We start from the raw sequence: 24,522 nt of genomic DNA on the forward strand, positions 1-24,522 counted from the left end.
AGTGAGTCCATAAGGTGAGGCTGCCTCACCGACCCTTTGACAAATGGTGATGAGTGTTGGGGACATCTCAAGTGAATAAGGGAATAAGGGCGTCTGGGTGGCCCTGTAGGTTAAGCATCTGCCTTCGGCTCAGGTCATGATCCCAGGGTCCTGGGATGGAGCCCCGCGTCGGCCTCCTTGCTCACTGGGGAGTCTGCTTTTCCCTCTGCCCCTCCCCAGCCTCCCTCTCTCTCTCTCTCAAATAAGTAAATAAAAACTTAAAAAAAAAATGTGAGGGACTGTCATGAATCTGTCAGAGATGCGCACACCTCAGGCTCTGAGCCCCCTCTGCAGTCAGGCACCACCCTCCTCTATCCTCATCTTTCAGCATCTGGCCACCCCTGGGATCTCTAGGCTCTAACATCCCTCTCATGCCCCTTCTCCAAACCTCCCCTGAGGCCCTCCGCGTGCTGTCCCTTCTACCGGAGACACCCTACCCCCATCCTCTCCTGTTCAGCCCTTACTCACTGCCCAGGTCTCTCTACTTTACACCACCAACCCCCTGTGTAAATCAGGTCCCTGTCCCACAACCCCACGGTCCTCTACACTTCTTCGAAGTGTGGAGACTTCAAGACTGCACTGATCCCAATTTAGAATTTACTGAGAATTGGATCCTCTGTTTTATATGTTTTCTAAGCTGTAAGATCTCAATGGCATCTGTCTTGTTCAAACCTGCCCCCAACCACCGCCGCCATCCAGCACAAGGCCTGGCATGTAGTAGGTGCTCAATAAATGCTGATTTTGTAAATGAATAAGTGAATGAATATTCCCATCAGATGGGCGCTGTGGGAAGACAAATTCAGCTCAGTGAAAGAATTTTCTAGCACATCAGGCAGTCCCCCTTTGGGATCAGCTGCCAGGTAAGTTCCCCACAGCGGCAGCATGCAAGCAGGAGCTGGCTGGATGTGGAGATAAAGGCTCTGACCTCGAAGGAACCTTTCAGTGTGGAGATTGTCTCCTCCACAGCTTGAAAAAGGAGCCAGTAATTTGGGGAAGGGGAGGAGCAGAAAGGAAGAAATCGTCCTTGGGATGTCAGGCCCGTTACTCGGGAAACAGAACATTTATAGCACCAAGCAGGGCTGGGACTGGGGGGCTGGGCTCTGGCGCCTCGGGTTGTGGCTTCCCATCCTGCCCTCCACACCCACACATCCCTAGGCAGAAAGGACAGGGAGGACCTTGAGAATAAGACAGGTCTGAGTCCCTCCAGCAAAAACATCTCCATTGAACCTGCCCCCACAATCAGGACCAGCTACATCATTTGTGGGTCTCAGTGCTAAATGTAAATGCACGGCCTTCCCTCAAAATTTATTAAGAATTTCTTTTTTTTAAGATTTATTTATTTATGATAGACATAGAGAGAGAGAGAGGCAGAGACACAGGAGGAGGGAGAAGCAGGCTCCACGCCGGGAGCCCGACGTGGGACTCGATGCTGGGACTCTAGGATCATGCCCTGGGCCAAAGGCAGGCGCCAAACCACTGAGCCACCCAGGGATCCCCTATTAAGATTTCAAAATGGTGATAACCGAGCATTAGACCAGGCACAGGGGCCCTATATGGCTGCACATGCGCACGGCCCTTCCTCACCCCCAGGGGGATGCTGGCCGGTGGACCCCACAAAGGACCAATAGAAGATACCAGAGACCTCACCACTCACTGCTCACTCTGCTCAGCTTGAATCTTCATTGTCTTAATTTATTTTTTTTAAGATTTTATTTATCATGAGACACAGAGAGAGGAGAGACACAGGCAGAGGGAGAAGCAGGCTCCATGCAGGGAGCCCGATGTGAGACTCGATCCCAGGACCCCAGGATCACACCCTGAGCTGAAGGTGGACACTCAACCACTGAGCCACCCAGGTGTCCCTCCATTGTCTTAATTTCTAAATATGAGCAGACAGGGCAATCAGTAAGCAGCAGAGACTCTTCAAGTCCAAAGGGCAAGGCGGGGGTGTTCATAGGAGGCAGTGAGTGAAACCAGCAAAACAAACGCCGACCTCCAACCAGGAGTCAAGAAAAATTCTCCTAAAAACGTGAGATTAAGGCAGAGAGCAGGTTTCCTCACAATGTCAGTGTGGAGCATTACTTAACAGACCCAGCCAAGGATCATTTCACTATCTAGGGAAATATACCTTTGTTTCATTCACTGTTTACTGTTAATTAAAGGTCTAGCTGCTGTGAAATCACATGTTAACCTGCAGAGTTTTGTAAGTGATTTCTATGCAACAGAAATAACCCCCAAAGTTATGATTTTATGACCCTGTGGGTCGTTAACCAGCTTTGATTCCCACCTAACTCTCTCATCCCCACATTTTCTCTCCAGTGCCTATTTTCCTAATTCTCCTGATTACCATCCTGCTGGGTCCTCATTAATGAGGTGAATAAATCACGTGCCTTTTAAGATTTGCGAGAGGGTCATTTATTTTTTTTTAACTCTCTGGCAATTATACTTTGATGTCAAGGTCAGGAAAGGAGTGTGAAGAAGCCTACTTAGTATCCATAAGGAGGATCGGGTGAATATTGCATCCATAAAACAAGAACGGGTCCAAGCGGCTCTGAAAAATAAGAAACCCAGGAACAACAAACGATCTTGGGAATTAAAAAGACGCAGAGGAGACGAATGATTCCAGAAGGGGCAGTAATTGGAGGAAAGGACATCATTTGGTGATTCACAAAACAAGTCAAAGAATTCTCTGCTAGTACAGATGAAACGTTTGAGGGAAAAGATGGGAAATGCAGAGAATAGATACAGGAGGGAAATATCCACTTCACGGGACTACCAAAAGGGAGCAGAGAAGAATGGGCAATCACCAAAAAAGCAATAAAAGACTTTTTTTTTTCTGACTGTAAGGAAAATACCAGTTCTGAAAGGCCCCACAGGGAGCAATCCTATACCTAGATTTGCCCTAGTGAACTGTTTGAATTCTGAAGGTAAGGAGAAAACCCTAGAAGCCTCTGACAGGGAAAAAGCCAAGAAGAGTCATCGGCCCTATCCTGGACTCACCCGTAATTCTAGCTTGTGGATCTGAATGGGACCACATGCAGGGCCCTGAGGAGGGAAATTATGACTCCAGAGCGCTGCAGACAAAAACTGTCCTTCACACAAGGAGATCAAAGGAACACAGGTTTGGACGGGCAAGACTGGAAATGACACTATCCAAACACCTTGTCTCTAAAAAAAAAAAGAAAAAAGGACTTAAGGATGGCCTCCAGCCAAACCAAAATGAGAAGGAGAATGAAGGGCTTTGACAAAGGGAATGGCACGGTGCATAAGACACCCTACGCACCCAGCATAACTTCCAGCGAGCTCTACATAACAGACAGGGTGACTGTGAATTGAACCCTCCTCTTAGGGAAGGGTGCTCAGAGGAAGTCTAACATCTTTTTAAAACACTGGTGGAAATAAATAAAATATTTAAAAAAAAAATAAAATCTTCAAAAAAAAACACTGGTGGACAAATCATTTCATTTTAGAACATCCCTGCGGAGGTCAGTGTATACTTGGTGGTACCGACTCCCCATCTTGGCCATGTGCCTGTCCTCCCTCGTTGCCCCTTCTCGGTGGCATCTTGCACACATGCGTGCATGCTGACACACGCACATACATGACGTCACATCCTGTCACAAACACGTGCACCTGCAGGCCTCCAGCCTTTACCTGTCTCCCTCCATCTCTCCCTGTTGTCAGTTCTGCTCTATTGACCCATTAGCGGGCACACTTAGCACCTGCTTGTCCTTCAGCTCTTGTGTGTGTCACCTCCTCAGGAACATCCTCAAGCCTCCAAGCCACCACCCAGGCTCAGAGATGCTCTCAGAAAACCACAGTGCTTTTCCCAGAGTCCCTGTCTCTGTGTGAGGCACACATTTCACCTCCACAGCTGTTGGATGCCTCTCCCCATGCAGTAGTTGGGAAAGACAAAGCCTCTCTGTGTTTGCTGTCCTTCGTCCCCCATACCTAATACACAGCTGACACTTAGTAGGAACCCATTCAACCCCTGGCTGTTAGATGAATGCATGAATAGTCACCAGCCCGGTCTGACCCAGAAAAGCAAGAACAAGGCACCAAGCAGGGCCCCAGATGCTCCAAATGGCCTAAGTTGTAACTTGGCTCTTCTCTGGCCGTAGCTTGTGTTTTGAAAGAAATAACCACAGTTTGGAGTCACAGAGTGCCTGAGTCTGTGCTCTAGCTCTGACTTGCTGAGCAATCTAGGATAATAAAATGATAGCTAACATTGATTGGGTGCTTGTTTTGACAAAGTCATACTTATCCCCATTTTACAGATGAAGAAACTGAGGCTTCAGTTAAGTAGCTTTCTCAAGGTTATACAGTTAGTGTGAAACAGGCCCAGTATCAGCTACAGCACAGAAGGACACGTGTCTTACCAGAGAAGGGAGGAAGGAGTATCTGTCTGTCCGGGTAATTTAGCAAAGGGCCATCATTCCTCCCACCCCAGGGGCCCAGGGAGGTCCTACACAATGCAGCCTCATCATTATCACCCAGAAGCCCCACAGATTATTTAAATTACGTCTGGTGTGCACCAGATGTACACTGTCAGGTGTACACTACCTACCCTGCCATGACGATGAAGAAATCCAGTCGGTTCCATGTGTCCCCAAGGTAGCACTTCTTGCCAAAAATGCCCAGGGCCACCATCTTGAGCACCATCTCCATGGCAAAGAAGACGAAGATGAAGTCATCAAAGACCTGCAGGGGCAGGAAGAAGGCAAGAAGCAAGGACAGTATGAGGCTCGGGCACAGGACCACCAGGTTGGAGCTGTAGTGTGAGGTAGGGACACAGGTAAGGACACGAATGGCCTGGGAAAGACCTGGAAATGTCTCCTCTTGGGCAGGAAGACAACCTCAGAGATCCTGGTCCAATGAAGTCATTTCACAAATGAGAAGACAGAGGCCCAGAGAGAGAATGAACCTGCCCAAGGTCATATAGCCCATGCTTTTGTTCCCAAAAGTCAGGCGTACTGACAAGGGACCCAGATGGGGGCAGGGCTAAGGGCTCTCACTAATAACAAGTGCCAAGCACTGGGCAAGATATTTGACCTGCATTCTCTTTTCTAATTGTCCCCACAATCCCCTGGATAGCCCCATTTTAGGTGAGGAAACAGATTCAGAGAAGTCAAGTGACTTGCCCCAGGTCACACAAAAGGTAAGTGGCAGAACCAGGACTGACATTCAGGTCTATCTGATTCCAAAGCCCACATGGAAGGATCTTTCTCAAAACAGACCTGATACTCCCCCTGCAACCTCACCACGCAGGTTTCATCCCTGCCTTCCTCTGTTCAGAAAGGAGGCCCCAGGGATCCCTGGGTGGCGCAGCGGTTTAGCGCCTGCCTTTGGCCCAGGGCGCGATCCTGGAGACCCGGGATCGAATCCCACGTCGGGCTCCCGGTGCATGGAGCCTGCTTCTCCCTCTGCCTGTGTCTCTGCCTCTCTCTCTCTCTCTGTGTGACTATCATTAATAAATAACAAATAAAAAAAAAAGAAAGGAGGCCCCAAATGTGTCCCTAAGCATGGGCTCAGGCGAGTAGATAGTTCCTGAGGACAGGGCCTGGGTGAATTCCTCTTTCCAGGATCAATAAGGGCTGTAGTCAATTTAGTTCAAGAAACAGACCCACTTCCTGTGTTTGGGGACAGAAGCTGGGTGTCATCAACATAGAAAGGAGTCCTTGATGAACCCACCATCTGGATGGGAAGCCAGCCTGGTACTCACTGAGGCTAACTCCACCCAGGGGCCTGAGGCTGGATGGGGAGCTTTTCACCCTCCTGAACCCAAGACCCACCACCCCGGAGATTCTGATTCTACAGGTTTGAGATGGGCCAGGTCTGGGTCTTTAACAAGTGCCTCAGGGGATTCTGAGACCCTGGGCTGCTCAGGGCTGCTCAGAACTGCTGAGTCCTGTGGAAACACAGAAGGCAGAAGGCAACTCCTCCCTGGTTTTCCCAGGGAGAGGACATGACATGGTGTTTATAGACATCTGTGAAATGGGTATAACCCTAGCAGCCTGCACTACAGGTAGACAAGTGCTGCATGGGGTCATGGCAGGTACCCAAGGTTAGGCCCCCATCTGGACCTCCAAGATGAAAACAGGAGAGATACAGGAGGCCAGCTCCTGATGGGAACTGAGAGTAAGTCAGCAAGCTTGGCCTTTATTCCAGGAGCACCCGGAGCTAAGGGCAGGCTTTGGGCAGATGAGTGTCAGGGTCACTTACACTCTGCTGACATGGGGCAGTATGGTTAGTCTGGGGCTGGGGAGAGCAGAAGGCTTGGGGAGGCAATTGGTGGGGGAAAACCGGGGCCTAGACCAGGACAGAGGCTCCAAAATACAGAGAGGATGGAGGGGGGAAAGGATCAAGAAAGAGAATGGGGGGCAGCCCGGCTGGCTCAGCGGGTTAGCGCTGCCTTCAGCCCAGGGCGTGATCCTGGAGACCCAGGATAGAGTCAGGCATGGGGCTCCCTGCATGGGGCCTGCTTCTCCCTCTGCCTGTGCCTCTGCCTCTCTCTCTCTCTCTCTCTCTCTCTCTCTCTCTCTTTCTCTGTGCCTCTCATGAATAAATAAACAAAATCTTAAAAAAAAAAAAAAAGTGGGGGGCGCGGGGAGCGAATGGAGAAGACCAGCTAGGACTGCTAGGACTGATGAAGAGGATAGCCAGTGGAACCAGGACAGGCCAAGCGGCGGGCATGAGCAGCGAAGGCTGGGCGGGTGGGCGGGGTGTGGAGGGCGGGGCAGGGCGGGGGGGGGGGGGGGGCGGGGGGCGGTGCTGGTGGGCGGTGCTAGTGGGCGGGGTGTGGAGTGGGCGGTGCTGGTGGGCGGGGCGGGGCGGTGGGGCTGGTGGGCGGTGCTGGTGGGTGGGGCCCCGTGGGCGGGGCCTATAAGCCAGGCCGGGCTGGCCGCCTCACCTGCAGGATCTTGCAGCGGTCGGAGAGGCAGTCCATGTCGTCACAGGGCTGGTACATGCCAAGTGTCACGCAGTTCAGCAGGATCACCAGCATGCTGACACATTCAAACCATGTACACACAGAGTCAAGGACAAAACAGTCGGGAAGACTGTAGCCATGGGAGAGCTGAATGCAGCTGGAATAATAATACCACCCTCCACAGACACAGGCATACACCCCATTCCCCTCCAGACGCCGCACTGAGTGGGCCAATGCCCAAGTTTTCAAAGACCTTGGAGACCAAAAGCTAGCCTACCACCCACCTCACAATAGACATGGCTGTGGGTGCCAAACCCACCAGAGAACCCAAACCCTACAAGCCACTGCTTGGGAGGACTCCTCCCCATTTCCTTGCCCGGCCTGAGTGTTTTCTTCAGTGCCAGGAAGGGAGAAGCCCACAGAGGCCCAGCTGGCAGGCCATCTCTGGACCATCCCTTCCTGTCCACCTCGGACCACATCCCTCTCACTGTCATTGCCTCGCTTCTCTGACTACCTCTCCCATCCCCTGACCTCTGCCTCCTCCATATCTGCCCCGGGCCTGGAGCTGGAGCCTGCAGAGGGTCCATCCGTTGTGGCTGAGGTGCGCTGGACACCCCTGTCCTTCCCTCCTCTCCCATGGCAGGGGTTAGAACTCATCACCGGGTTGCAGACTATCTGAGCCTAGGCCCTCCCCAGCCTCTGCAACAAGAGGGATATGATCCGGCCTCCACAGGCCTGCCCAGGTAGAAAGTCTGCTGCAGCCACCAGCTTTAGGCAAGGAGGGCCTCTGAGGCACTTTCATGTCCTCAAGCCTTGTTGGCATGCTCGTTGCCTTTATCCACAGCTAGAACCTCCTTTCTAAGGGGACAGGGCTTCTGCATTCACACCTCTAACAGTGATGGGCATCTCATAGGAGCTCGGTCTGCTGCAGGAATCAGTAAAGCTCTATGGGCCTGCCCATTCTGACATCCAGTGATGCCTGAGTGTCTCCAATGGTAAACCCTGGCCCCTTGCGCTAAGCTGGGATGCAGCCATGCTAGCCAGACCCTACCCAGTGGGGGTGAACACCTCTTCTCGCCAGATGGGAGATGGACCTGGCTTCCCTGGCCATGGCCTCCCTCCCATCCCTGGTCCCCTTGCTCACCTTGGGATGCTGCCTTCCTTCCTCCCTCTCCTTCAGACCCTCCTCACCCAGCCCTGCCCCTTCCTACCCCTCCTACCCCGCCACCACTCTCCCGCCACAGCCTGTAATTACCTGCAATCCCTGCCAGGGCCCCCTTCTAGCCTGAGCACTGCTCCAAGCAGCAGCTTCGTCATTAATTAACTTTTTTGAAGTTCAAACATTCTAATTACCAGTGAACTCCCCCCCCACTCGCCTTTCCCCTTGCCTGCCATGCTTCTCTCCTCCCAGCAGCCTCCTCTGCTCCCTCTGCCCTCTCTGCCCTCTCTGCCCACGTGAAATCCAAAGGGCACTCAAGCAGCCATCTCCCAGGAGCCCAGAACCCCCCCTTCTTCCTTCCCTGAGTAATGGAGGCCAGCAGGCCCATTGTACAGATGAGGAAAATGAGGCTCAGAGAAACTAGGGGCCTCCCCCAGGTCACACAGCTGGGAAGTACCAGAGCTGAGATCCACAGCAGGCCTGCTGGACTCCAAGGCCAGTGCTCTCCTCTGTGATGCATGGCCTGTCTCTGCCTGTGACCTCCTCCCCCTCCCCTGGGACCTCCGACCATCCCTAGTGTCTCTCACCTGGACTCTGCACAGCACCCCCAGGCTCTGGCACTGGTCTCTGCCCCCACAATCACCAGACAAGTGCGGTGTGCCCAGTACTATCCAAGCACTTTGCAAGCATCACCTCAGTTAATTCTCAGAGCCCACTGAGCAATGAGGAGACTGAGACACAAAGAGGAACATGATTTGCCCACGGTCACCAGCTGGAAAAGGACAGAGCTGAGATCCAAAACCAGAGCCTGCTCTGCTTGCCCCTCACCTCCAGCCATTTGGCCACCACCAGATTAATCTGCCGGAAGCGCAGCTCTGCTGAGGCTTTTCTCCTGTTCAGAAACCTTCCTTGGCTCCATCACCCTCCTTAGCCTGACACCCAAGGCTGCCTACACTCTCCGAATTCATTGAATTCTTCTGGCCTTATCTCCCACCCATCGATGCCTCAGCATGCACTGAATTTCTTCCTGGCCCCAAGCATACCCGCTGCATGCACTTCCTTCTGCTGTCTCTACCAGGCAAACTCCAACTCATCCTCTACAGCTCAGTTCATTTGTCCCTTCTTGAAACTTCCCTTGAAGCACCTTTCCCCATTCACAAGGTGGTGGCTCAGCCTCCTCTCTGGAAGGGCTCCCTATCCACTTGGTCTAGCTACCACAGTAATGAACTTGGCAGGAGCCATGACTACTGTGTGCCAAGTCCCTGGGGACACAGCCCTGGCTCTCAACACAGCTCACTGGGGGCAGATGGGGAAACAGGCCTGGAAAGCTGGAGTGACTTCCCCAAGGTCACACAGCCAGTTAAGCAGCCCGAAAGACCTGACTCAGTGGTACCCAGAGCCACTGTGTGGTGGTGCTTCTGATGTCACTGGCTGCATTGAGTCGCTCAAGGAGGCAGATGGAGTGGCTTTCACCTCTAGATCGCTCAGCTTCAGACATTCAGAGGTGGACAGTCTCAGCCCTGCCCCGAGGCACTCGGGGAAATCCCAGATGGCAGAGCTGGGCCCTTTCCAGGAGCCCGTGAGGCTCAGAAGTCAGGCCAGAGCTGGCATTGCTGCCCACGGCTCCTGACATGCTCCCCACTGGCTCAGGGATCAAAGGCACCAGCCCTCCTTGAAGCTGAACCAGACATGCAATGTGGGGAAAGAGATCGTCAGAGGGAGTCAAGGTCTCCAGGCTGTGCGAGCCCATGCCTGGCCCAAGGCCTAATGCTTCCACCATTAGTCATAAGCAGTGAGGAACTCTGAGAGCACAGTCAGGCGTAACTCCAGGGTTCTGGGACAGTTTGAGGGAGGACGGAGCCCCAAGGGGGTGGTAAGGATTTCTAGGTAATGGGGCAGGCAGAGACTTGAGTGCTGGCTTGACAAAGGCAAAGAGTCTTCAGCGGTTCCCACTGCCTCTCACAGAAGGTGGCTCAAAGCCACCTGCCTGGCACCTGAGACTGCCGTGGGGACCCTGTCATCTTGCCTGCTTCATTGCCCAGACCCTCACTCCTGTCAGGGTGATCTCTGACACAGAGAAATCCCACCGAGGTCCCCCGGAAGTAACTTATCCAATCCCCCACTGCACAGATGGGAAACAGGGACAGAGTCATCCTTGCCACACAGCCAGCCTGGGGCAGAAGCGACCCTACGACAAGAGACTCCCCACCCACGGGGTCCCTGAGCCATGGCTGGATTTCAGACAAACACCAAAACCCCGTGTTTCGGGCCACCTGGGTGACTCAGCCGGTTAAGCATCTGCCTTCAGCTCAGGTCATGATCCCAGCGTCCTGGGATGGAGCCCTGCGTCCAGAGGGGAGGCTGCTTCTCCCTCTCCCCCTGCTCTCTTTCTCTCTCGCTCTCTCTCAAATAATTTAAAATCTTAAAAACGAAAACATTCATTTTCCCCAAAGGTCCAGGCTCTGCATGTGTAGCACCTGATTAGACCCAAGATGGGCAGTCCTGGGTACCTCTGAGGACAGGAATGGGGATAGAGATCAGTGGTGACCCAACAGAACCTCCTTGGCAGACAAAACTTTCCCAGACACACACTCAGCTGGGGGAGAAAGAAGAACCCCCCACCACCATCCCACCACCCCCCCACCGCCCCCCCCCCCCCCCCCCCCCCCCCCCGGCCCGGCGGAGACTCGGCCCCACCTACAGCCGGCCCCCACCCCCCACCCTGCTTCCCCTGCTCTGCTGGCGGGGCCTCCCACGGTCCTCAGAACTGGGACCTCACAGCCCAGCAGCAAATTCATAAGCACATACTGAGTGTCTGCTGTGTGCCGGGCCCCGAGTAAGCTGCAGTGACAATGGTAACACTGGCAAACATTTCTCAAGTGCTCCTGAATGTCTGTTTGCCAAGGAGCTTTCCAACCAAACGGCACATACAATCTCATTGAAACCCTCCAGCAAGCACACAGGGCAGGGAGCCCAGAGCCACAGAACACAGAGCCTGTGGGGCTGTCGACTCGAGACCAGGGTCCGTCGGGTGGTGTGCAGCAGGGAAAGCCCTCTCTTTGACAGCCTGTCATGTAACTGGGTTCAGGGTCTCCCGTTCTTTGGCTTTGGAGGGGCAAAAAGCCACCTCACCAGCAGAGGACTGAAGCCCCCTGCTCGCTTTACCTGCTGACTACCTAGTATTACCTCGAGTAGAGAAGAAGGGATGCTATCACACAGCCTTTCGGACCCATGTCTGCATCTTCACTAAAAGCCTTTTTACTTAGAAAAAAAATTTTTTTAACATTTTATTTATTTATTCATGAGAGACACACAGAGAGAGGCAGAGATATATATAGAGAAGCAGGCTCCTTGTGGGGAGCCTGATGGGGGACTCAATCTCAGGACCCCAGGATCACGACCTGAGCTGAAGGCAAATGCTCAACCATTGACCCACCCAGGTGCCCTGAAATAACCTTTGTAAAAACAATCAAGCAGTTCAGGCCTGGCAATGTAGGGCTGCCCCAGAACTACAGCAAAGTTCCCTAAAACTGGCAGGTACCGTTCTCGCCATCTTACAGATAAGGACACTGAAGCATGGGGTACTTGGCTGCACGGGCTCCAGCCCCAGCCATCGAGGGTCACACAGCTGTTATATGACAGCAGCAGGATTTGAATCAGCCCCCTGCTGCCTCCCAAGCCCATGTTCCCAGCCACGTGTTCCGCCACCCCCAGGCACAGGGCCTGGAACACCAGAGGCCCTCTGCTGGCATGTGCTCACTGGAATATTTGCTTTTTCCTTCTCACCCACATTGTCTCCTCCCAATTGGGCCTGGGTTACAGCCGGCCATGAAGTCAGGAAGGACAACATTCTGACACTGGGCCCTGGGAAGGGAAGGAAAGCCATCAAGGGGAGGGTGCTGGTCTCAAGGCCCTCAGTCAGTAAGAAGTCAAGCTGAACCAGAGTTGTAACTCCATCCCACATCCCAGCTGCTGTCTTGAAAACTGGAGGGACAGGGTCACCGGGGAAGCCACCAGGCCGAGGGCCTCCTCAAACCTGCCACTTCCAGAGAGAAGAGTGGAAGGGACAGTGCCTGACGCCCCAGCAGGCCCCTTGGGGCAGCCTCCTCTCCAGGAGCCAGAGGCCAGCATGGTTACCATGGTGACCACCACCCTCCATCCTGTAGGCCCAGATGACAGTCACAGTTTCTGTAATTCGGAGGGCTCTAGGGGGTAGGGGTGTGTGTGCAGGAGTGCTGGGTTTGGCTGAGGCAGCCAAATTTGTTTTTATTTTTGTCAAATCTGGAATCTGATCCGTCTCCCAGGGTGCACCTCAGTTGTCTGAATAAATCAAGAGGAGGAAAGGGCTGGCAGCTGTGCCCTCCTGGACCAGAGAGGCAGGGAGGGTGACCCAGGCCCTGTGTGGGGGTCCAACCCCTACTGGTCCTCAGTGAGTCCCAAGATAGGACTGGAGGCTCAGGCCTCCAGTCTCCAAAGGCTGGATGGGGCCTGATGTTCCACATCCCAGTTCTTAGGACGGCTTCTCCAAGGCCAGGTCCACAGGCATCTATGAAGCACCTGCTGAATACCCGGCCTGTGCATCAGTGCTCTGAGATGAACCAGACTTACTCCTGCCCTGGAGCTACCTAGAGCACATCCTTGTTCTAGGACCCAGCTGTGATGCGTGGCTACCATTTCAAACATCAACTATGCTCTAGAGTCTTGGGCTTCAAAAAGACACCCATCCACTAATTCATCAATGTATTCATTTCACTTCTCTTTATGAGCAAAACGCACTCTGGAAAGCGGCTTGGCATCTATTAAAGTGAAACAGAGACCCCTGTTAGGATCCGGGAGGGACACTCCCGGGTGCATATCCCAGAGAAAGTCAGAAGTCCACAAAAGGGCATGTGCCAGAACGTTCAGAGCCGTGTTATTCATAACGGCCCCAACATGGGAACAACTCAAGTGTGCAGCATCGGGAGAATGAGTCAGGCAGCAGATTTCAACTAGGGATGATTTTGACCTCCAAGGGACATGTGCCCATGTCTAGAGACATTTTTGTTTGCCACAATATGGCGAGGCAGGGCACTGGCATCTAATATAGAGACCAGGGATGCCGCTAAACATCCTACAATGCACAGGACGGCCCCACTGTGAAGAATTATCTGGCCCCACATGTCAGCACACATGACATGACATGTCACCCCACATGTCTCAAGGCTGAGAAACCCGGTGGCACATCCATACGACAGAATACTCCGCAGCAATGAAAAAGAGCAAACTACTGATGCACACAGCAAAAGAGACAGAGCTCACAGGCATAACGTTAGGTAACAGAGGCTGGACACCTAAGAGCAAAAGAGGACATGAATCCAATTTTATAAAGTGAAAAATCAGGCAAAGATAACCCTACAGGGAAGGAGCTCAGAACAGCAGTGACTGGGTGAGCATCCATTGGGGGTGGGGGATGAGGGAGTTTCTGGGACTCTCTCCATCTTTTGGAGATGTTCTTGTTGGCCTGCGTAAGGTCACTGTTGTATATTTATATGGAAAAATGCCTTGAGCCAGACACAAAGATTTGTGAGCTCTACTCCATGTACCTCTTACCTCAATACAAAGGGGCCCTGGGTGGCTCAGTCAGTTAAGCGTCCAACTCTTGATCTCATCTCAGGTCTTGATCTCAGGGTCATGAGTTCAAGCCTCACACTGGGCTCCACACTGGAGTGGAGCCTACTTTATAAAAGGGAGGGGCAACAAAAAATGGTAAAGGGAAACTACTATAAAGAAAAATAAAATGCAACAGTTAAACCCACACAAGTAACTGCTGGGATAGCCACTGTCATAGATCCCTACCCCCCCACCCCCTGTCAACCTTCACCACAGCCCTGCAAGGGAGGATGTCACTGATTTGCTGAAGCCACAGCTAGTGAGGGATTTGAACCTCACACCAACCTGTCTCCTGTTTGTTTAAGGAGTCATTCCTCCCGGGGCACCTGGGGGGGCTCCGGCAGTTAAGCATCCAGCTGAGGTCATGATCTCAGGGCCGTGAGATGGAGCCCCACATCGGGCTCCACACTGGGAATGGAGCTTGCTTAAGATTCTCTCTCTCCCTTTGCCCCTCCCCTCACCTCTCTTTCCCCATCTCTAAAAAAAAAAAAAGGGATCCGTTCCTCCCATGCCCACAGCAGCCTCGGGAGATAGACACAGCAGATGTTATTACACCCACTGTTCAGATACAAAAATGAAGGTCCAGATACTTACCCAAGATCACACGGTGGTTGAGCTGGGATAGAAAGCGGCTCCCTAAAGTGGTCAGAGCTGCTGGGCAGATGGTTCTAGACCTCTCTGCTTACATGCCTCCAGCAGTGGGGAGCTCCCCACATGACACGCAGCCCTGCCAGGGCTGGACTGATTCTCCTTATATGCCACAGTCTTGGGGGGCTGAGGACCCTTACAAGGATGAGATGAGGGAGTGAGCGCCCCCTTCTTTCCTTATCCCTGCCCCCAGTGCCACCTCTTAGTTGCCCCATAATTTGAGAACTCATTGAATTTGGCCAAAGTCTCTGATTCCCAGATGCCCAGCAGGCCTCGGTGCCCAGTACAGACAGCCGGAGTGGGGGAGGTGAGGGAACAGGGGCTGCCAGCTTGGAAGAAAACCCAGGGCGGATGGTCCATGGGATAGGAACACCAGCCAAGGAGGCTTCAGCCCCTGCCGAAGAAAAGGGGAAGGCAGGGCTGCTGGGGACCAGGGTCCCACTGTCTCTGGGATGACCAGCCTCCAGAGCCCACCCACTATGAAGGTGTACCTGCGGGGAAGCCTCCTGGACTCCTGGGCAGGGGGTACAGATGCCTCCCTCAAGCCCTCACAATATCTTAATGTCCCCCCACTTATATCAGCTATCTAACTGAACGTGGTCTGTCCTGGCTTCTCACCACCAACCAGGGTATCCATCCCTCTCTGTGCCCGGAGCCCAACCTAGAGCATCTGCTCAGAGGCACGGCAGCCTCAGAAAAGAACGAGGTCCCCATCACCTGGAGGCATCAAACAGCCTAAGAAGGGATTTCTGTGCTGGAGAGATATGCAGCCTCTCTTCCCACCCTGAACCCTCTTATTCAGCACCCTTCTGCTGAGACCCCCTCTGTCTGGCCCACGGTGGCTCTGGGAACCCCGCATGAAGAGGCTGCAGCCTCTGCCCTCCAGAACTCACAAGCAGACACTTGGTGGAGACACGGACAGAGGGTGGTGACATTGTCCCTAGGCCTCCTGGAGGCCTGTCCTCCACCACAAACCCGCAGACACGTCCATGTCTGCACTCCCACGGAGCTCCACAGCCCTTCGGGCTCCTGCACCCCCTAACACGCATGCACACCCTCCTCCTCGCCCATCTGGCCAGCAGCCCTGGGCACGGCCAGCCACTCTCCTACAAAAGCAGTTTCTGAGGCATCTCTGGACCCCCTGGGGAAGCTCATAAGCCCCTTCTCAGAATAATGTTTTTAATGCATACATTTTTTTAATGCTTAGAATTAGAAAGGAAAGAAGCCAGTTAGATTAAAATAGCTGCCAAAACATTTTTTAAAAAAACATACTTGGGGTAGAGAACCACACGAGATTCATTATCAACATGATGAAGAGCCAGAGCCAGTAGCAGGTCTGATACTGTGCAACTGGAAAGCAGTGATGAGGTCCACAACCACCACAGTGTGACAGGTGATTGCTACTAGTCACAGGCACTGCCAATAATCACACCGTGGTTTGTTCCCTCCGTTCACAATAGAGAGAAATGCTCAATTTCACTCAGACATTAGTGAAAATAAATGTGCAACTTGTCCCCATCCAAGTTCAAGAACCCCAGATGAAGATCGTTATTCTAGAAACTCTTTCCCCCAGGGCCCCAGGGACACCACAGGCCCTGGCTGGTCCTCCTCCTCCTCCTCCTTGGGCTCTGTCCCTCAAACGTTGGCCTTTCTCAGGCTCGCAACCCTCTGGTCTCCCCTCTCTTCTCCTTGACCCTATACCCACTCCCACGGCCCCAGCTCTGCCAAGCTGAACAGGTCCAGAATCCATCCCAGCCCCAGGCCCACTCACTGCCGAGCAACACAGACACTCCCTAGGATATCTCCAGGAATCTCAAATTCATCATAATGGGGTAGGTCATATTCTCCCCAGATCACCAAGTTCTCTGTATTTCCCATCCCCAGTGAATGATATCCCCCATCCACCACCAGTGCTGGAAGTTGTCCAGATGAGAACCCTCCAGAGGTTCCCTCCCGCTTCATCCCCCTGTCCCTCGCAGAGACCTATCCTTTTCACAACCTCAATCTCTCCCCTCCATCAACAATCTGCACCTCCACTGCCCCAGGCAGCCTGCACCTCCACTGCCCCAGGCAGCCTGCACTCCCTCACTCTTGACTCTGAACAGCCTCCTCCTCCAGCCTTGCTTCCTCTGATAAATTCTCCACACACAGCCAGAGGGTTCCTCCAGAACCAAAAGTCTTCCGTGGCCCCTCACTGCCTTCCAGAGAGTATCCAAACTCCTCAGCTTGACATTGAAGGTCCTTTGTGTAAGCGCTCTTGGTCAGCCTCATCTCTGTCCACACAACCTCCACTTCCGACCTTGCTTGCTAGGATGCATGTCATTGAAAGTTTTGCTGCACACCTACTATGTGCGGGGCTGATGGCCAAGGCCTGAAGAGGAGACAGTCATTAATGGAACATGGAGCCAGTCCTCAAGGATCTCACAGTCTAGGTGAGGAGAATAAGTACAAAAAGCCCTGTAGATAGTACAAGAAGAGGGCTTGACTGGGCATTGAACATGCAGCAGGGTGGATGAGAGATTGGGGCAGGTGTGTTGACCAACAAGTATCTGCCAAACAAGCAAAAGGATGGATGAGAGGATCGGTTGATAGATGGATAGATAGGAGCATGGGGGTGGGGCCTTGGGTCTATGGATGATTGAATGGGTGGATGGTCAAGAAGCAGGGGAATGAATGCTTGAATGCAACAGTCAGGTAGATGGATCAATGAGCAGATGAATGGATGAAGAGATGGAAAGGGGCAGCCCGGGTGGCTCAGCAGTTTAGCGCTGCCTTCGACCCAGGGTGTGACCCTGGAGACCCAGGATCCAGTCCCACGTCGGGCTCCCTGCAGGGAACCTGCTACTCCCTCTGCTTGTGTCTCTGCCTCTCTTTCTCTCTGTGTCTCTCATGAATAAACAAATTAAAATCTTTAAAAAGAGAGAGAGAGAGATGGAAAGATGGATGGATGGAGAGATGGAAAGAGGGATGGATGCATGGATGGATTAGGGAGATGGACAGGTGAGTGGGGGGATGGACGGGCGGGTGTACGGGAAGGCGGTTGGAAATGTGACACTCTAGTAAATGGCAGCTCTAGGATCCAAACCCAGGTGTATACGATCACAGGAAACTTTCAGGTTGGGACTCCGCACTGTCCTCTCTTCCTCCTTCAGAGATTCCCCATCTCAGTTTCCACCCTCCTCACCCAAAGCCCCAGGCTCCATACTGTGCCCATACCTTCAGAGCTTCAGGAGATCCCAGGGTTTCTTGGCCTTGGCACCATTGACATTTAGGACCTGATAATTCTTTGCCATGAGAAGCTGTCCTGTGCCTTGTAGAATATTTGGTCTTTATCCGCTAGAAACCAACAGCACGCCCTCCCCAAGTTGTGACAACCAAGAATGCCTCCAGACATTACCAGATGTCCCCTGGGGGCAAAATGATCCCCGACTGAACATCACTGATGTAGCCTCACCTCCCCACTCCACAATTTTATGGATGAAGAAACTGACAGAGGGGAGAAGTGACCTGCCTGAGGTCACAGAGCTTGCAATTGGTGGAGCCCAGACTAGACCTTGGGGGACAGTCGATCCCCACATCTCACTCGATGTGGAGGTGCAGCTGACAGCCGCCCCCACCACTGTCAAGGGGAAGCCAGGTGCAGACCTTGGGCACCCTGTTCTCCCCCCCTCCACCCTGGCCCTTTCCCCGCCAGCACCCACAGCACCTCGCGGTCAGCCAAGCCGCCTCCTCCTGCTTTCTCAGATAGAAACTGTCACCCAGAGAGGTCGAGCTGTCTGCGCAGTATCACACAGCAGGAAGCGCCAGCATCGGGATTTGAACTTGGGGAGACAAGAGGGAGACCAGAGCACAGTTCCACAGGGCAGACGGGGCCAGAAATGCCAGAAATGCGGAAGGCAGCCCCACAGGAGAGCTGGGGCGAGATTAGCAGGGAGACATTCCGGCTGATTAAAAAGACGGATCGATTTCTCTGGTAGAGAAACCAAAGGGGCCGTTTGTCTCCCAACAGGATGGCGAGGCGGTCCGAGGGAGGTGACAGGTCAAAGCTGGCTTCTGACACAGACTCCGAAGCCCGGGCAGGATGGACGAATGAAAATCCAATCATGTTTTAAATGCCCCAGGAGGGGGCTGACACTTCATTAGCCAGCCAGGCCTCTTTGTAATTCTCCTGCTCACTATCAATTACAACTAGCCTTGTGGTCAGGTCTCTGGGGTGGCGCATGCCCTGGGCTCCTGTCCCGGCCCACCCCCCACGGGCTACCTCGGCCCTGGACAAGACTCTCTGGGCCCCTTGAGAGCCACCTGTGCTGCTGAGAAGATGAGACGCTTCCCCCACGCAGGTGGGCCTCCTGATGCAACCTCCTCGTTTGTCCCCCAAATCTGGACCCCAAATGTCCTTCCCTGCTCAGCATCCACCCCATTCCTCTCCCAGCCCACACACCAGATGTTACCAGCATTCTGGGTGACCCCAGAGCCCTTGACGAGGCATTTTCCTCAGTGGGCATGCCATCCCCACCTCCCTCCACCTCTCCCGGATCAGAGACTCTCCTGCTCTGGCTTTGAGGCCTCCTTCTTCATCAAGAAGGTTCCAGAAGCATCCCCAGTCAGGAAAGATGGACCACTCCATCCTCCTGGTGGTCACAGTCACCCTGCGGGTCCCTCTGCCCAGCCTTCACCCCACTTGGCTTCACAGGAGTATGATGTGGGGCTGGCTCTGCCTCGCCCATCAGGCTAGGGACTCCTCAGGGTCACCACAGAGGATCCCAGCCTGGAATTCCGAGGCTCCACCCAACATGGCTAAACAGCCCGAGGGCACCTCCACTCAAGTGTAGAAGAGGGGCCAACACAGAGCTGGGCTTCAGGAAACACTTGCTCAATCAATCAACCATCAATCAATATTTGTTTCAGGAGTCTACGGTTTGGTCTCCAGGTCTCTCTTTCCCTCAAGCATCCTCCATTCTGCTCCAGGAGTGACCATTCTACCAAACGAATTTAACCATATCCCATCCCTGCTGGACACCCATCAATGGTTCCCCAGTGTCCCCCAAGATCAAGAACAAGCTCTAGACTGGCACGTGACACCTGCTACCCAGCACACGCCTCACCCTGTGCCAGCCGCACTACATTCCTCACTGCTCTCCCTACTAGTCTCTCTGCCTGGAACCCTGTCCTTCAACTGTGCTTTTGGAAAACTCCTCCTCATGCGGCAAGACCCAGGTCAAATGCCCCCCTCCCGGCAGGCCTCACCAATGCCCTCAGGTTGGGTCATGGGCAGCCTCTCCACCTATAGCTCTCTTTGCACAGAAATCTCCAAGCGATGGTGCCAAAGGTTGCCTGGGGATCAGGCTCCCACTGGCCCAGCCAGAGTCCTGGCTGTCCAACCCACCCTGCTGACCAACGGACACTGCGACATCCACTCCGGCCACAGAAGCATCCGGAGGGCACAGCTCGATGCTGACCTTACTTCTGAGAAAAACAAACCCTCTCTACACCAGATGGAGGGAAGCGGACAATTTCCAAGACATGTGTTGTTTCTTCCAGCAACACTGGCCACCCATCTGGGCTTTCTCATTAGCCCAGGGCTGAGGAGGGGGGCACCCTCCCCTAAAGAACCCCTTCCCCAGGGGGTCCTGGGTGGTTCAGTGGTTGAGTGTCTGCCTTCAGCTCAGGGCGTGATCCTGGGGTCCTGGGATGGAGTCCCGCATCGGGCTCCCTGCCTGCTTCTCCCTCTGCCTGTGTCTCTGCCTCTTTCAGTGTGTCTTATGAATAAATAAATAAGATCTTTAGGGAAAAAAAAAAAAAAAAGAACAGAGAGCATGAAGAGAAAGAACGGGACGGTGGCTGGAGGACAGCCGGGCAGCCTCGACCCACAACCAGGCTAAGTGAGACTATTCTGGGGACCACAGGGAGCCAGAAGGTTTCTGAATGAGGAAAGAATGAGTAAACAAATGAAAGGAGGCAGGGAGGGAGACAACAGCCCCTCCTGGGCATGAGGCACTCTGTGGGTAGTGGACCCCTTCCACACAGGGAGCCCCAGGAGCCCCTGAGGAGGAAGGCCAGGTGGGGAGGAGAGACTGGGTCCAGGGCACAGGTGACTGCCAACATCGCACAACTCCGGGCTCCCAGCTGGTGCTCTCTTCACTGGGCAGGGGAGGGGAGGGAGGGCATGCCGCCTTGTCAGTGGGCATTTGGGGTGCGATCCCAGGAGCCGTCTGTTTAGATAGAAGGAGACAGAAAAACTCACACATTCCCAATAGCCCAGCCACAGGGAAAGGGCTCAGGGCAGGAGGATGGAGGTTAGATTAAAGCAGGACTTCCTGACAGTTAAAAACCCACAGAAGGGTCCTAGAGGCCTTTATCTGGGGGGCCAGAGGCCCCATCTGGTGCCACAAGACTGAGAGGGAGCATGCCCAGAGACGGGAGGGTGGCCCAGATGATTGGATTGGGCGTAGCAGGGTGATGGAAGGGGGTCTTCCTGCAGGTGACACCCCCTTCTCTCCTTCACATTTGGGGCTCCTCAGGTTTTCTCCTCCTCCCACTGCCCATCCTTCCTGCCCTCCCCCTCCCAGAAGCCAGCCCTCACCAGCCACCAACAGCCTCTCTGCCTGGCAGCCAGGCCCACAGGCTTCTCAGACCATCGTCAAAGACTTGGGGCCCAGGTGCTGCCACCTTCAGGACCCTTGTCCTGAGCCACCCCAGGAAGGTCCCCACAGCTCCCCCACTGGCCCCAGTGTGCCCACAGCTGCTGCTCCTAACCACCATAGGAGACCAGCCAGCACTTGCCCTGGAATTGTCACTTGACTCCCTGACATTACCAACCCGGAGTTGCTGTGGCCCCACCTCACAGATGAGCAAACAGAGGCCTGGCAAAGGCAAAGGCCTCTTGGCCAAGAAACCAGGAGCAGGTCTTCATCCACACTCACGCAAGCCACAGTCCCTGGGGTCATCTGAGCCCTCTCCCAACACCAACCCCAAGGCAGAGACACTGGCACCTGGACTCCCCCTCTTCAAGCTCCGCCAGCACCCTGGGTCACCATCATTCCTCATCACCACCCCACAGGTGCCTTCTCTGGATGGGCTTCTGACTGACGCCTGTCCCAGGGAGCCAGAGTCACCTTCCCTTGCACAAAATGGTCACAGCTGTCCTCTGTGCATGGCTGGTGCGTGGCACCCTCTCAGTAAAGGCTTGTCGGGTGATCTCATGAAGGGGTTCCTCCAACAAACATGCTGAACCCCCAGAATGCACAACACAAGGCCTGAGCTATGATGAGACTATGGGCCCTGCCCTCCTCTAGCCCAGTGACAGGCAAGGGCAAGGGTCTGCACAGCAAGGGTCTCCACCAGGCAGACTTAGCAAGAGCAAGCAGAGGGCGGGAGCCAGGCAGGGGACCAGAAGCAGACAGAAGGGGGCCCCGGGGGACAGGTGAGAGCCAGGACCACGGCCATAAGCACAGAGGGAGGGAGCCCACCCACAAGGAACACAGCACCCAGGGGCTCCCTGCAGACACCGAGATGCTTCCCGAGGAGGCGGGTTCCCCACCAGCCCCTTCCCAGCCTCACTGTCCAGCTCTCCCATCCTGCAGACAGGGAGACTGAGGGTCCGGGCAGGGCGGGGGCGGTGACGCATCCAAGGTCACGGGCGGCCCCTCCTCCCGCCCAGGCCTGCCGCCCAGCACAGGCGCCTCCACAGCCCACTGGCTTCCCACCACGCATGGCTGCTCTGTGCTGGCTCAGTGCTGGCAGGTGCGGGGGAGACAGCCCTGGGGGGGGGCTGCACACCCCTCAGGGGACGGCCCCAGGGCACCACAGAGGCGCTGCCCAAACCTGGGGAGACCCTCCCCGCTGCCACCTGCAACTGCAATAGCAAATCTCCCCACCCTGGGCCCTGGGTGGAGCGTGGAGAGCCGGGTGCTCCTCCAGACTCGGCAGGTGGCCGCGGTGTCCTGGATAAAAGCTGACGCTGGGGATTCAGAGAAATCGAGGTTTTCCTCCCAGCTCTACTACCTCCTGGCTGTGCGACTCGCAATAAGTTTCTCGACCTCTCTGAGCCTCGCCTTCCCTGTGTGCGAAATGGGGCCGTGACGGCACGTCTGGGGGGGGCCACAGGTGTCAATGCAGCAAAGCGAATGCAGTTGAGCACCGGGAGCGCCAGTCCTTACCCTCACCCAGAGCACCTCCTCTGTGCTGGGCACAGTGCTGGGTGCTTCAAAGGAGTCTTCTCAAAAAAAAAAAAAAAGTATTCTCTAATCATCTGTAACCATCCATGATAGGGCTGGGAAACCCAGAGCTGGGAGGGCAAACTAGAGCAGGACACCCACCACTGGCCCTCCTCCCACATGCAGCCGGGCAGCCTCCTAAATAGGGAGGTGTCCGGCTGGCAGGTCACGCCACCAGGGGTGCCAGGCTGCAGTCCGCGTGGCCCAGCGGTGACCGGTGCCTGCACGGATGGGGCCGGGAGTACTATTGGCGGAACTGGTACAGATTTCCCAAAGTAACAGATCAAGTCTAATTTTCCCTGAAAACAATATCCTCTGAAGGCGTGATGTTCTAGCTAAAGGCTTGATGCCTGACGTCTCACTGGCTCTATCCCGAGCGAAGGCTTTGCTCCCTTCTACGTGAGGGCCCCGGTCACCTTTGAGCACAGTTAACAGGAGTGATGACCACATGCACGGCGGTGTTCTTAGTCTCCGGAATTCTATTTTCTTTTTCTTTTTTTTTTCTAAGATTTTATTTATTTATTAATGAGAGACACACACCCAGAAGCAGAGGCAGAGGCGGAGGGAGAAGCAGGCTCCCTGTGTTGGGAGCCCGATGCAGGACTCGACCCCAGGACCCTGGGATCATGCCCTGAGCTGAAGGCAGATGCTCAACCTCTGAGCCACCCAGGAGTCCCCAGAACTCCATTTTCACATAAGCCTTGTGAACTCCTTTGGTCTTCAGCACACTTCTAGGAAGGAGGTGCGACCACCCCCATTTGACAGCAGGGAAAATGGAGCTTAGAAAGGTTTAAAAACCTGGCCCATGGGGGCGCCCGGGTATTTATTTGCCTTCAGCTCAGGCCATGATCCCAGAGTCCTGGGATCAAGCATAAGCCCTGTGTCATGCTAAACGGGGAGTCTGCTTCTCCCTCTCCCTCTCCCTCTGCCCTTTGGCCCTGCTTGTGCTCGCCAGCTCTCTCTCACTCTCTCAAATAGACAAATAAAATCTTAAAAAAAAAAAAAAAAAGCTGGCCCATCTTCACAGAGCAAATAAAAGGCAGAATGAGCCCCTGGTCTGTCTGACTCAGGTCCCCAGCAGTTTCCACACGCCACATGCCACCTACTCATGAGTTGAACAGCACAGCCAACCCTCAACATTTCAGATGCGGAGACTTCCCAGCTGAAACCCTGGCCTACGATGCATGCTCAAGGCCCAGCCTGGCAGGGAGCGGTGCTGACATGTGGGTGAGCGCCCCTTCCCGCCGGGCTCAGACCCAGCGGCCTCTTCTGGCTCTCCAGTGAGTCAGGAGGCGACTCAGGGTCGGGCTCTGGGCTGGGTGAGGAGCTGAGTCAGGGAACACCAGGTTTCAAAGGACGGTGGCTCTGAGCCAGCGCCCCTCAAGCACCAGGAACACTAGTGCTCGGGACAGTCTTTCTGAGCAGACCCTGCTACCCTGCCCTGCCCCAGTCCCAGGCCTGCCGGTCCTGATAGCTGTTCCTGCTAGCCTGACCCTGACGCCTACATGTCTATCATTCCTTTGGGTTCTTGTTGGGAAGCAGAATGGTGCAGAGTCTGGAGATGTGAAAGGTCATTTGTGGTTGTCACAATGATTAGGGGCCACTACCTACTAATATTTAGGGACCAAGAACACCAAATACCCTATAATATGCAAGACAGTCTGGATCACAAAATACTGTCACAGCCAATATGCCAACAGTGCCCCCCACCAAAGAGCACCTGGTTAAGCACGGCCCCTTCCCAGAGCTCCTCCCCAAGAAAGAGGGGAGGAAGGGAGGATTCCAGCCAGGAGCGAGTCCTAGAGCCCTCAGTGCCTGATCAAAGACACCCCCAGGGGCACCTGGGTGTCTTAGCAGTTGAGCATATGCTTTTGGCTGAGGCC

The 24,522-nt window shown here is 54.3% G+C and overlaps 1 protein-coding gene across 1 annotated transcript in view; it reads right to left on the bottom strand.

The window, feature by feature from the left end:
• The window catches only part of CACNA1I (calcium voltage-gated channel subunit alpha1 I), a 113,499-nt gene that overhangs the window by 75,076 nt on the left and 13,901 nt on the right, over positions 1-24,522 (bottom strand). The window contains exons 3-4 of the mRNA XM_055328957.1: positions 6,950-7,059; positions 4,607-4,740 (exon numbers count right to left, since the gene is read on the bottom strand). Coding sequence (XP_055184932.1) covers positions 4,607-4,740; positions 6,950-7,059 — 244 coding nt within the window. The remainder of the gene's footprint in view (positions 1-4,606; positions 4,741-6,949; positions 7,060-24,522) is intronic.

This window comes from Nyctereutes procyonoides, unplaced genomic scaffold (genome assembly GCF_905146905.1).
Source record: "Nyctereutes procyonoides isolate TBG_1078 unplaced genomic scaffold, NYPRO_anot_genome, whole genome shotgun sequence".
Classification (NCBI taxonomy): Eukaryota; Metazoa; Chordata; class Mammalia; order Carnivora; family Canidae; genus Nyctereutes; species Nyctereutes procyonoides.